The sequence below is a fragment of the Thermobia domestica genome, chromosome 12, assembly GCF_964235325.1.
Source record: "Thermobia domestica chromosome 12, izTheDome1.hap1.1, whole genome shotgun sequence".
In the NCBI taxonomy this organism is placed as follows: Eukaryota; Metazoa; Arthropoda; class Insecta; order Zygentoma; family Lepismatidae; genus Thermobia; species Thermobia domestica.
Genome location: NC_137465.1, coordinates 167,027,142 through 167,041,005, shown reverse-complemented (window position 1 = coordinate 167,041,005; position 13,864 = coordinate 167,027,142). Strand labels below are relative to the sequence as shown.

The window sequence follows — 13,864 nt, the reverse complement described above, 5'->3', positions numbered from 1 at the left end:
CAGGACGAGTTACAATATTTATACATGTTTAATATATTTTAAGAATTAAGATAGAGATAATATTGAAATAAATTTCGAGAATAGTTATAAAATCACTCAATGATTTACTATCCAACACGTTACACTTAAATTGACAATTTTGGAATAAATAAAGGCCTCTCTTACTGAAAAGTGGATGAAACACAAGGGCTGGAAATCGTTAACTCATTTGCTGCCCGAGAGTCATAAGAAGGAAGAGGTACATACACTTAAATTATACTTGCCACTTTAAATTATGCCAATAGTTTTTCAACAGATACAGTGACCCCTCTAAACTTTGAATTAGTTTTAATAATGTTTGCTGTTAAATAGAAGATTAATCAGATTAATTAAGTTGATTAATCTGTTGCTATAGGAATGCCTAACTGAAATATTTGAACAATTACATAAGTAAGACATTATTGCGCGTAGCCATTGAAATTATCTTTATATCTGTTGTAAAAAAAAAATTATATTTATGTTTTGACAAGTACACCTGTAGTAAAAGGAAAATACGTTAATCTTATCAGAGTCTCGCATATCTACGGCTAAAAAAATAAATAAATAAATAAATAAAATAAAATAAAAATAAAAAAATAAAAAAAGAACTTTAAGATTGCATCACCCGTTTCATATCTACATATATGACATTTGTATTAAATATAATTTAATTACATATAAAAAAAATGCTAAAAACATCTAGTCAAGTACAATATGGTGGTAATTAAATACACAAAGTGTAATAACATATTTGTATCAAATATCGGTATAAAGTATAAAATTAAGTGTTGAATACAATACATAAATACAATTATAAAATACTAAACAGACATATACAGTAAAATAAAATAAAAACACTAAAATAGCTCTAATCATCAGGATTAGATTTGTCTAATACTAAAATATACGAGTAAATATAAATTATATATAAGAAAATGAAATGAAATCTTTGAGTTTTACGTCCCACGCTTATGCCGGTTAGGCTAAAGGAGACGGTGATGATGAGTAATAAATGGAATGGTGGAATGAAGAAAGTGGGAGGAAACGGGAGAACCCCGAGAAAACCCACGGACACGGTGTTTGTCCACCACAAAGTTCACTTGGCGGGGGTGGGATCGACCCCGGGACCCCAAGCACCAGAGGTGAATGCTCTACCACTGAGCCACCGCAGCTCAAATTATATATAAGAAAGAAGCATGTACTAATTATTTGTTCGACAGATTATAACATAATACATAGTAATATGTTTTTCATAGCCCTAAACGTTTTGGATTTTGTTTCATTATTATTTAAAAAAAAAACTAAGTAAATTGCTTATATATGAGTGCTTAGCACTATTTATACACGAAACATTTGTTTTTTTTATTCTGTAAGTAGGTACTCTGAATAAGATGTTATTTACTAGGCACTGACTGTATAGTTTGTTTTCTAATACTAAGTCTACAAATTTAAATGCTTGATGTTCACTCCTTCGTGGCAAAATATCTAGGTTAAAGATCTCTACTAATCCTTCATAGTCGCAGTATTATTGATATTTTGTCATTATTTGTTCTTTTAATGTTTATCCCAATCGCATTTGCAAATTCTATTTTAGGTCTGACAAAAGTTTTGTAAAGCCTTATATAGGCCTATGTGTTGTTCTTGAAGCTCGACCAGTTTCTAAGTGAATTGCTAATTGGTATGTTTCCATGTTTAATAATATCAGTTACATGAAGCCTAAATATGAGTCCAACATCAAATATTTTTCCAAAATCCTATATGGATTCTACCTTTTCTATAAATTTCTAATTTAAGCTATATTTAGTCATTATATAATGTGTTTTCTTCGGATGTTAAAAGTTTGCATTTACTACTGTTTATACTCATGCAATTATCACAAACCCATTGTTGAAAGCATTATATATCATTTAAATTAGTCACCACTTAAATAAAATTACGTCGTCAACATATAATAAAATATTTACATTTTCGAGGTTATGCACTATATCATTAATATAAACTGCAAATAATAATGGTCCTAAGGTTGAACCTAGAGGAATACCATTTGAGATACTTCTTTCTCCTGATAAAACATTATTAGCTCTTACCAAAAAAGACTATTGTTAAGAAAGCTTTTGAACCAAGATTCGAAACAAGGGTGATAAACGAGAAAAAGCTAAGTTTCATAGAAAAAAAATGTACTATATCAAATGCTTTTGACAAATCAATATATAATTATATCAATATTTTGCATGTGAAGAATGTTTCGAATGTATGATCTATAAATTTTGTTAAGTTTGTTATTATCGACTTGTTTTTGACTAATTCATGTTCTTCAATTATAAGTGATTTGATTTGAAATGACAAGTATTCATAAATTAACGTTTTACATATCTTTCCGAAAGCATTTAGAATAGTAATTGGTCTATAATTACTAGAATTCCTTTTGTCTTCTCCTTTAAACATTGGTACTATAATAGGCTTTGTCCACTGTTCCGGAAGAGCACCTGTTCGTAAAGAAGTATTATATACGAACATATCCTCTTCCGAAACAGTGGGAAAAGTCTATTATAGTGTATTTGCTAGTTTATATATTTCTTGATATGTTGCTCATTCATAATCCATTAATGGTATTGTAACGATACTTTTCTTCTTGAATTTTTTTGAAAACGCTTGTTGCTTTGTGTGCAAGTTTATTTTAAATTGCGAAAAATATTTGTACTTTAATTGCTTATAGAATTTCTTTACCATTTTCCTACAGTCTGAAAATTTTACATACCATTTTACTATTTTCATTGTTCTATACGTTCTATGGAACCTTCTTTTCCTATTTCTTAAATTTTTTGACTCTCCATTTACTTAGGAACATTGAAGCTTTATGTCGATTTTTGTTTGGAATGTTCTTTTAAAAACTAGTGTTAGACTATTGACATCATTACATGAGCTTTCATTTGTAAAGGTATTCAGATTACAGGCCTAGCAAAACATACGACTAGCAAAATTACAGTATAAAATATGATGAATGAGATATAGTTTAGTTAGGCCTTAAACTTTATTTTTCGTTTAACTGTAATGTTGTTCAAAGATAAGACATATAACCACCTATAGATTACTTGAAACTGAACAAAATAAAATGCTCGAGGGTAAATTGCCATATATGGTTTTCCAGAAAATGGAGAAAAATGAATTATTTTAGTGTTAAGAAGTACATTGTTGTCAATATAAATTCTGCTGGAATATTATTTGTTTACTTACGTACTGTATACGAAAATGTTTAACGAAAGAAGATTGTACCTATTTTTTTTATTTGATTTTACCTATCAGTGACATATATATTCCTAACAGGGATAGACATAATTCTAACAGTGACGCAAATTCTATTTGTAATAATACATGCAATGTGTCTAATTCCAAAATAACTAATCATCGTCATAAGAATCCTTTGCGGACTTGAAGTGTTCCACTGCCATCTGTTAGCAATTGGTGGAACTACGTCCAATGTAGCGACGAATGAGGGTCATTCCATGTCAAATCACCTAATTTTAAAACAACCGTGCTTCAATGTCTCAGATTCTCTTCACATTTTTTTCATACATTAATACCAATGAAATTATGCTAAATTAATTTTTCCCGATTTTTTGGATGAGAAATGGGCCGGGGAGAATTTTTTGAAAAATATGAATTTTGCTTCAATTTCACTTTCCGGCACTCAGCATCGTGGAACTAAAATTATCATAACTTCCTTATTTTTGAAGTTATTGGTCTCATCCAGGTGTCAAATGAAAGCTAATTGTTTGTTCTTTCAGTAGATTGTAAGTAACTTTGCAAAACGTTACATTGTCAAACATTAATGGACATACAAAGCAAATTTTAGGAATTTTTACAAATTGTGCCGTTGCTCAAAAGTCACAACTATGAAACTTTTGAAACATTTTTTGCACATTCATCTTAACACGTACATAGTATGCTTAAAAAATAAAGAGGGTGTTTTTTGTATTTTTGTAACTATTATTTTTTTATGTACGGAAATATAAAGTTTTAAGTTTTGTTACAAATTGTGTAATTGCTCGTAACTTACAACTATGAAACTTTTGATACTTTTTTAATAGAATCATATTAGCACATACATGATATGGTTAAAAAATAAAAAGAGTGCTTTTGGTATTTTTGTAATCTTTATTATTTTTGTATTTTACATCTATGGAAATATACAGTTTTAAGTTTTGTTACAAATTGTCATTGCTCGTAAGTTACAACTATGAAACTTTTTAAACTTTTTAAATAGAATTATCTTAGTACATAGACGATATGGTTAAAAAGGATTTTTTTTTTTTTTTGTACGTGTACGGAAATATACAGTTTTAAGTTTTGTTACAAATTGCGTCATTGATCATAAGTTATAACTATGACACTCTTGAAGCTCCTTTCTATAGAATCATTTTATCACATACATGATATGGTTATAAAATATAAAGGGTGCTTTTGGTATTTTTGCAGTTATTATTATTATTATTTGTGTTTTAAATGTACAGAAATATACAGATTTACTGTGTTAACAGATTATGCCTTTCCTCTGTAGTAGTGATGGCCAATTCCGGAATTTTTACTTTCCGGATTCCGGAAAGTAAAATCGGAAAAATTTCGGAATTCGAAAAAATTCCGATTTCGGAAAAATCTGGAACTTGGAATAATAATAATAATAATAATAATAATAATAATAATAATAATAATAATAATAATAATAATAATAATAATAATAATAATAATAATAATTACAAAAATACCAAAAGCACTCTTTTTATTTTTTTTGACCATATCATGTATGTGCTAAGATGATTCTATTAGAAAAGTTTCAAAAGTTTCATAGTTGTAACTTACGAGCAATGACACAATTTGTAACAAAACTTAAAACTTTATATTTCCATACATAAAAATAATAATTACAAAAATACAAGAAATACCCTCTTTATTTTTAACCATACCATGTACATGTTAAGATGAATGTACAAAAAAAAGTTTCAAAAGTTTCATAGTTGTAACTTTTGAGCAACGGCCCAATTTGTATATTAAAAAAAAACTCAAATTTGCTTTGTATGCCCATTAATGTTTGAGAGTGTAAACTTTTGCAAGGTTACTTAAGATCTACTGAAAGAGCAAAAATTAAGCTTTCATTTGGCATCTAGATGAGCCCAATAACATCAAAAATAAAGAAGTTATGTTAATTTAGTTCCATGATGCTGAATGCCGAAAAGTGAAATTGAAGCAAAATTCACATTTTTCAAGAATTTCTCCCCGGCCCATTTCTCATCCAAAAAATCGGAAATAATTAATTTAGCATAATTTCATTGGCATTTATGTACGAAAAAATTTTGAAGAGAATCTGAGACATTGAAGCACAGTGCTCTAGGTAATTTCACATGGAATGACCCATGAGTGGTTAATGCGTTGAGCCGCTCTGCCTTTAACTGACATATCGGGAGCTTTCGGCACTGACTGATTGTCACTTCTTTTGTTCACGTGACTTCCCAGTTTGAATCACGACACTCGGTGCACGCCAAAAATTGAGATACTCCAGCCGGGAATCGAACCCGGGATCACGCGGACACGAGTGAAGCGCTCTAACCACTGAACTATGAACCCGCCCACCTAATTCTAAAATACATCAGCTAATAATAAAAGTGTAATTATAGGCTTTGAGTAAATACACTTTGAAGAAAATTAGTTACGCAGCTGTTTGCTACCACTGTTTTCTTGCACTCCATTAATGTCTAAGGGTCTTAACATTTATCAATGTATATTAAAACTAACATTGTGAGAAGAGAATTTGTATTTTGCGTCCTTATTTAACGGTAAGGCTATAAAGGGTATGATCCACTATTGACGTGGGCTCTGAATCATGCCGGGGCCTTGGAACTAGTTGACGGATGTGCAAACTACAGTATAGGTTGTCTCCACCCACATTATCTCGCCTTCATTACAGCTTAATTACAGGATAACACCCTCGGTTCCGGAATTGTATGAAGACAAATAAATTTTATATTGGGGCTTTATTACCCCTCTGGTCAGACATTTTTGAAAGTTTAAAGGAAATAGGCAACACCTTTGGAATTAATTTCTTAGTAGAATTTGTACTACTTTCGAAAGTTTCTTATCAACATACAAACATCAATTCAAGAATGAATTGTCTCCTTCAGGGATCTAAATTATTTTGTGCGAATGCAATGACTTCTATAATGGCATGACAAAGAGGAACATTTCAACCAGGGTTAAAGAGAATATTAGAGATGCTAAAGAAGCAAAATTACTCCACTTCCAACCTCTCGAAATATCTGCATGATACAGAACATAGCATGGAACGCACCATCGTTTTATGCTCATGTCCCAATAATACAGAAACAAAGTTTTTGAGTCCTATTTCATCAGCACCAAAGGACTCTAAACTCAATTTAGATAAGGGCAATATAGATCACAAATGAAACAATCTAATCAACATCTCAAGTAAAACATAAAGTTAGTGGTCAATATTTATCTATATTTTATTATACTATTTATATTTTTGTTACAGATCATTTCCAGTTCACACAAATTTATCGTTAAGAAAATTAGCAATCTTAGTAAGGTACTTAAATAGGAACTTAACAGGTGTTTTCTGAGAATATTTACATTACTTCAAAGATTGGATCTCGACACATTGCCTTCACTTGGAATTGAATTGTCAATTGAAAATTATATCGCAAATTAACACCTGATGCCAACAGAAATGTAGCTTTCAGAAATATAGAACTAGTTTTTAGAAAAAAATCGTATTGACCAACTACATAACTCAAAATAGGTGTCAACCATCTTAGTCCTAAAATTAACGAAGTTTGCAAAGTATTAAATCTCCAGTGGAATTTACAACAGCCAAAAATGAATTGAAAGTCAACTACTTAGAGCAATAGACTAGATATATTGTGAAATTCCTCATAAATTATTAATGTGAATAGTGTTTTAGTAGAAACAGTGAATTGATGGGAAATACAGGAACAATTATTAAGGGTAATCGAAAATCGAAATTAAGTCACGGAATACTCTGCATTAATTATTCTAAAAAAACTTAGGAGATGTGATACAATATATATATATATATATATATATATATATATATATATATATATATATATATATATATATACACGGGGTATTACAAACATTTGTCACAATATTTTGAGAATAAATTCCTCACATCAAAATAAGAAAAAAAGTTCATATGGACCAGTGGTCGGAAGTGCATAATTTTCTAGTTATTGGGTGCCGAGAACGTGAAAAAAAATAACTTTAAAGATCCATAGTTCCACTATTATAAGAGTGATCGTAGTTGGGTCAAGACATCACTGAGGGACTACTACAGAGTGCGGCACGTAAAACCGGCCTGTAAAGTGAACACATAAAATGAAATGTAATGTATTGAATATGCACGTCTGCACGTCTGCAACTTCTCTCACTCGCATGAACCTGTTGACTCAATCTCCTGGTTGACTTTCGAGGACTTCTTGTCATTATCTCCTCCACCTGCATCTTTAATTCAGGTGTGCAGACAGATGGTCGTCTGTTCCTGGGAACATTTTGAACCGATCCTGTACGCCGCCATTTTTCAATCAATTCTTGAATGGTGCTTTTTGCTGGCACAGAACGTCCTGGAAATTTCTCCCGAAACAAATTCTTTGTTTTCACAAAAGATCCAGTGAGAATGAACCCTTCAACAATGGCAACACGCTCGGGTATCGAATACGGCATTATCACACACTGACACTCACCCGGCTTAACACAACGAGGCCTTTTTCTCAACTGGTTTCGACAAGTTTCACTGGCTGCGGCTGCACGTGACTGCTGCAGGTCACGTAAGTCGACCCGACCTCGACACGCCATCTCTTGGTAAGAAGGTAGATTATTTAAGTGTTGCCAAAAACACAATATACCAGAACCGTAATACGGGCCGGTTTTACGTGCCGCACCCTGTATGTGAACTATCCAAATATCTATCTTTCAGAAAATCCAAGATTACACAATCATTTTTTTAGAGAGACTTGATCACTCCTCACCTTAATCTCTAAAAAATTGGTGTGCATGTATTGCAACATTCTTAAGCATGGATATTTGGATAGTTCACATACCAGTTCCTCAGTGATGTCTTGACCCGACTAAGATAGGTCCTATAGTAGTGGAGGTATGAACTTCTAAAGTTCACTTGTTTCACATTTTCGACACCCTATAATTCCGAAACTATCACTTTTGAGTATAGCTTATATTTTTTTTTCTTATTTTGATGTGAGGAATCTATTTTTAAAATATTGTGACACATTTCTGTAACACCCTGTATATAAAGGTGAGAATGACGTTCCCAGAGAGGAAAGAAATGTTCAATTAAACTAATAAACACGTAAGCTCAAGCATTTCTTATGAATATGTGCCCTACATCTACTATAAGTAGATACTGACAGGGTCGGATTTAATATTTTGGCGCCCCTAGGCCCAATAATTTTTTTTTGCCCCCTAGTATGGTTAAAGTTACTTTCCTAGAAACCTTTATTAAAAAAATATATCAGGTCTATATGTTAATTGCTTAAACACCACTCCAAGATGCAAATAGTTTAACTTTACCAACAATTATTTGTTCCAATGAACTTCAAAATCAGAATGCTTTATTAGCCTGATATTTTAAAATCAATTCAAAAAATATGTTAAGTTATGGCCATTTATTTTTATTTCTAGATAGTTTTTTTATTTTTTTTCTCTCTCGGCCGTGCGCCCCCTGGGAGCTTGCGCCCATAGGCCCGGGCCTACCGGCCCTGGATACTGACTAGCTTTCGAAAGTGGGAATGGGTCGTTTGCTATCGACCCATTAGCAGGAGAGAATTTTTGCGACGTTAGCATTCTTTACTTTTATTTGATAGTGACTCTTGTCTGCGGTTTGCAACTATGATTTTCACTGCGCAGTAAGAGAGTGTATTTCTTCACCCAGCATGCCGATGACAATATCCGGTCCTCAGGATGCAAAAGACTAAGCGCTATTGTCATTCGTCAAGATTCTTTACCTCCGTCGTTCTTTAAGCAATCACCAGACACGTATCACACCCGCACTGTTTTCCTTTGTCTGCAAGTCCACGCGGTGTGTGTACGAGAGAGAAAAAAGAAGAAGAAGAAAAAAGGTAGTATTTGCTGGTTGATCATCCGGAGAATGATATGATTTGTGCTACGCAGAAACAATAATCCTATAGTCAGTGGAATCCAAGGCTGTAAAAGTTAATATTGCCTAAATCCTGGGACAAGAGTGAATATAGTTATTGTACTTGTGTTATTAGATTAATCACAAATCATCTTCACAGCAATTACGTAGAATAGAAGTTCGTGCAGCATTACAGTGTAATCATCACTAGTGTTTTCTTTAAAAAAAAAAAAGCAATAATAATAAGAGATTAGATGTATAAGTGAACGGTATTTCAGCTCTGCAGTGAAAGATTATAGTATTCAATTATTAAAGAGAAAAGGGGAAGAGTGATAATCAAAATATTAGTTCACGTTGTATTATTATTTGCAGTTGATCCAAATGCATGGTGAAGATAGCAACTGAAAGCGTAAACCAGTAAGTCATTCTATCGGTAAGGGTCACACAGTCATTGAGGTTGTATTGTGTTTTTGACCTGCACTACCTGTTCGAGTTCAGACGTCTATATGTAATAAACGTTATACTTTTGCTATTCCTAATTGACGTTCTATTCTTTGTTTTATTGTGTGGTTACATAATCCCCGTAAGCTGGATTCAAGGGCACGGTTTGCGTCATTCAATGATAGTTGGACGATTGTGATAAGTAATGAAAATGAAAAATACATTGTCCTAACGTGCCCTGACACGTCACGTCTGACAGTATCTTTGGATTAAGCCCAATAGCTCGAGTTACTGCCAGTATTGTGAGTTTGCTTATCGTATAGTAAGGTGTGATTGGGCGGAGTTTTCTCATCTGTTGATGTACACATAACGATTATGGTGGTAAGTCGACGCAGTTCTGATCACTGATGTGTCTATTGTGTTTAAAGGTGAGTAACCCCCAATACTAACGGTAGCACGTTCATAGAACCAATGAGAAAGTGTATTATTAATAAGGGAGAGAAAAGCAATATTGGAAGTATCTGAACAATGTGCAACATTCTAGTGCATTCTCCTTAATTTTATTATCTATAACTTCAGCGTCTCATGATCTGTGGTCTTCATCAGAGCAATATTATTCTGATGAGGACAATATATTTGCTTCACTCTGTAACGATCCATAAAATTTGGTTAGATCATTTGATATTTTCGAATACTAGTTACGATAATCATAACTTATACCATATTTTGCATGACATGACATGAAAATAGGTCATGATTGTAAATATGTTTATAATTGTTAGTTGTTAATGTGATTTACTTGTATATGTAATGTTCACTCACACTAGGTGAGTAAGCTCATGATGGAGCACACCAAAAAGATAGACATTTCATATCATGTAGAGGATGTTACACACTCGTACTTCGAATATCCATGATAATTGCGGAATCTAGGAATCTACCGTTTCCTTGCTCGACACTAATTTTCTTTCTTTTTTAACACTTTCCAAACAAAATGAATTTCTATTTTTATAATGATTACTCTGTGAAATCTAAAGAAAAGCTACTTGGTGTTTTAATTGATAATTACACTAAATATCTCTTTAATACAGAGGTGTTAACAATTGTAATCATAATATCACTATCATATCTAATTGCGTATAGATAATGTCATTGATGTTGAACAAGTACATGTTATATGAAATGGAGAAATACTCTCTTGCGTGGACCTTTGAATCTGCTGGTAGGTCAAATTAAATATGTAACCATCTAACATATAGTACAGATATTCCTCATCTGAGATAAAATCCTACGCCTGAAAAAGTTTGATAAAGTACAACATTGACTACAATTAAGAAATTATGTAATGCAAAATAGCATTAACGTTATTGAGACCTGCTTATGGCAATTGTTATTTGTATTTGTAGTGACGACAATTTATCATTTCATTTTATATATTGATTAATTAGGAATGTGCAGTTGTGTCTGCAAGTAATTGGGCCAATACCAATGATATTTTAAACATGATACTGCAAACAGGATTGATTGTCTGTTGTAAATATTGCTTCACAGGGATTGTGCACATGATTGGTTATCTATTGTCAGAAACTACAGAAATTCCTACAAGAAATAATGTCAATCTTTATCTCATACTGTATCAAGACGTATTGCTTTATCTTTCCTGAGGTTTACTGTATTGACAATATTTGAGCAGATAGATCACCTTTGTACACACACACACACACATACACATGTTATATTTATAGGTTTGTTTTCGTAGATGTTGAATTATCTGCTTCTGTATATGCTGTACTAGTTCGGTTATGGTTCATCAGTGACTTTCGGCATTTCATTCCGGACCTGCAGAAGCCAATGTTCTATTTTTAGTAATCTGAGATTATCCTTCATCGATTCCTTTCTACGAGGCTAGTCTCCGAAGGATGGTAAAAAGAGAGGTCACTTCAACTTATAAACAATTAAGTTAAAGAAATGTATACTTGAATGTTTCCACATTTTCTGGATATTTCGAAAAAAGTTGCTTTTTTACATTCTAACGAATATTGGAAGTAATTCAAAACTAAAAAAAGAACTTGTTCGGACATTTTTTTAAGAAGAAATTGTATATATTTTGAAATAACTGATAGAATATGGTGAAAGGAAGGGAAGAAAGAGACAGCAATTGATGGATAGTATAGATACGGATAACTTCTATGAGAAAAGGAAAAGGTTATCTTAAAACTGTGATTCATAGGGATTTCCCAAAATAATGATAATTTATTCTTTAATTACTTTAATGTGTTTTGTACATGATAACTTGGTAGCAACATTTTCAAAATCATTGCAAAATCTTTGTGTTAAATCCATTTTAAAAAATCAATAAAAATAAAAAAATAAAATAAAGTCACTTGTAATTGACTTCTTAATTATATTCATTTTAAACCATACTTTAATGTTTTTCCTGGCTGTAAGACAAGTACCTCTGCAACAACTTTCTTAACTCTGTATTTAAAATTTTAATATTAAGTTTGCTGTATCGTTTAAGTAGAAAGTTCTTGCCTAGTTGCAGTGTTCTCTGTCATTTTCATCGGTAACGCCTTAAAGCTGCTAAACTGGGTGCATTGTTATGCATTGTTATGTTTCTCTTTTTCTGTGGAACTATCCTAGAAAAAGTAGAAAAAATTTTTACCTTCCGAAACTACAAAAACAACGTTTTGCTTTTATGGAAACACATGTGTTGTACTATTGATAATGATTGTTACAAATCTTTGTTACTTAATCTTTCCTGTGAGTAAAACAGTAACGAAATTTCAGCGAACAATTGATCACTTTTCACAACTTAAACAAAACATGCTTCTTTGAAAAAGTAGAATGAGGCACAGATTAAATATTAGCACTGAGATTGAAAACTTCCTTCATCTTGTGTTCAGTTATTGTAATGGATAACTGTAAATTTATTTATAGTTTCATTCATTTATAGTTTAAATTCATTTATAGTTTAAATTCATTTATAGTTTTAGCATCTATCAGCAAATATATAAATTGAAGAAATAAATATGCATTAATATGCGAAGACAGTAAATATGAAATACATTTTTATATATATGTCTATATAGATTTTTGTATATATTGCAGAAGACTTCATTGTAATAGTAAACAACGAAAAGCAACCTCCGTCTGAAGCTAGTTTTTATGCTGTTCTTATGTGTGAATATTTTCTTGTTTTAAAAATATTTTTAATTGATTCATGTAACGCAAAAGGTAATAAAAGTAATTTTATTTGCTAGACTTGTACTTTGCTAAAGTGAGAAACAATGTCATCCCATATATAGCCTACGTTTCCTTTTTTTTTTTTCTAATTTATGAAAGAGTCGTCTGTTCTGATAAACAAATCAATCACACTCCTTTCGGTGTTGCAGGAACACGGATGTAGAATTTCAATATTATCAAATTGGTGTTGAGATTCCTGTGAATGTTTGGACAAATCTGAAGTGGAGAAAGGGAACTTTCCTCCTGGAATCTCATAAATGTTCCTTAAATTTGGTAGAAATATTCCTTTTTGCCATACCAACCTAACAATGTGAACACGAATATATTATTCTACAAACTCGTAAGGATGTTAAAATATCTTTATAATAATTTAAGTAGCCTGATAGAAAATTTTCGAACGTAATATCTGATTTGACAGAGAAAGTTCACCCCAAATTCAGACGCTATATCTTGAAGTTTTTTTTCTAGTATGGTTCTACGAGAAAAGAGGAACCTAACGATGCGTCCAGTTTAGCAAATTTAAGATGTTACTGAAGAAAATGGCAGAGCACACTGAAACCGTGAGCGTTGATTCAGTATAATACGAGATGCAAGAAAGCCATTTCTATTATGATTCTTCAGCATCTACCAGCAAATATTGTTTAAGTAGTTTGTTCTTCAAGTTAACACTCTCAAGTAGAATTATATAATTCAGTTTAGCTGACCTGAACCTTGATTAATGTAAGTGTGAACTCTGGTTGGAAAGCCTTGTTCTTATTCTAATAATACAGGATATCTTAACTCACCTCCAGATCTGTCATAAATTGTTCCATTTTTCCAGTCTTTAGCATAGCAAACATGGTCTGAGCAACATTCAATGCATGCCTCCAATTATGGTATTTAACAGGTCTGTAATTCTTTTTAACACTTAGCACCCATCGGCATAATACCTACAGAGATATTAACATCATTTATATAATAACATTTCGACAATTC

General features: G+C 31.9%; 1 protein-coding gene across 2 annotated transcripts in view; it reads right to left on the bottom strand.

Annotated features, from left to right (window-relative positions):
- The window catches only part of Pde6 (phosphodiesterase 6), a 557,480-nt gene that overhangs the window by 48,060 nt on the left and 495,556 nt on the right, over positions 1-13,864 (bottom strand). For both annotated transcript variants that reach the window (XM_081734379.1, XM_081734380.1), the window contains one exon: positions 13,675-13,818. In XM_081734379.1, coding sequence (XP_081590505.1) covers positions 13,675-13,818 — 144 coding nt within the window. The remainder of the gene's footprint in view (positions 1-13,674; positions 13,819-13,864) is intronic.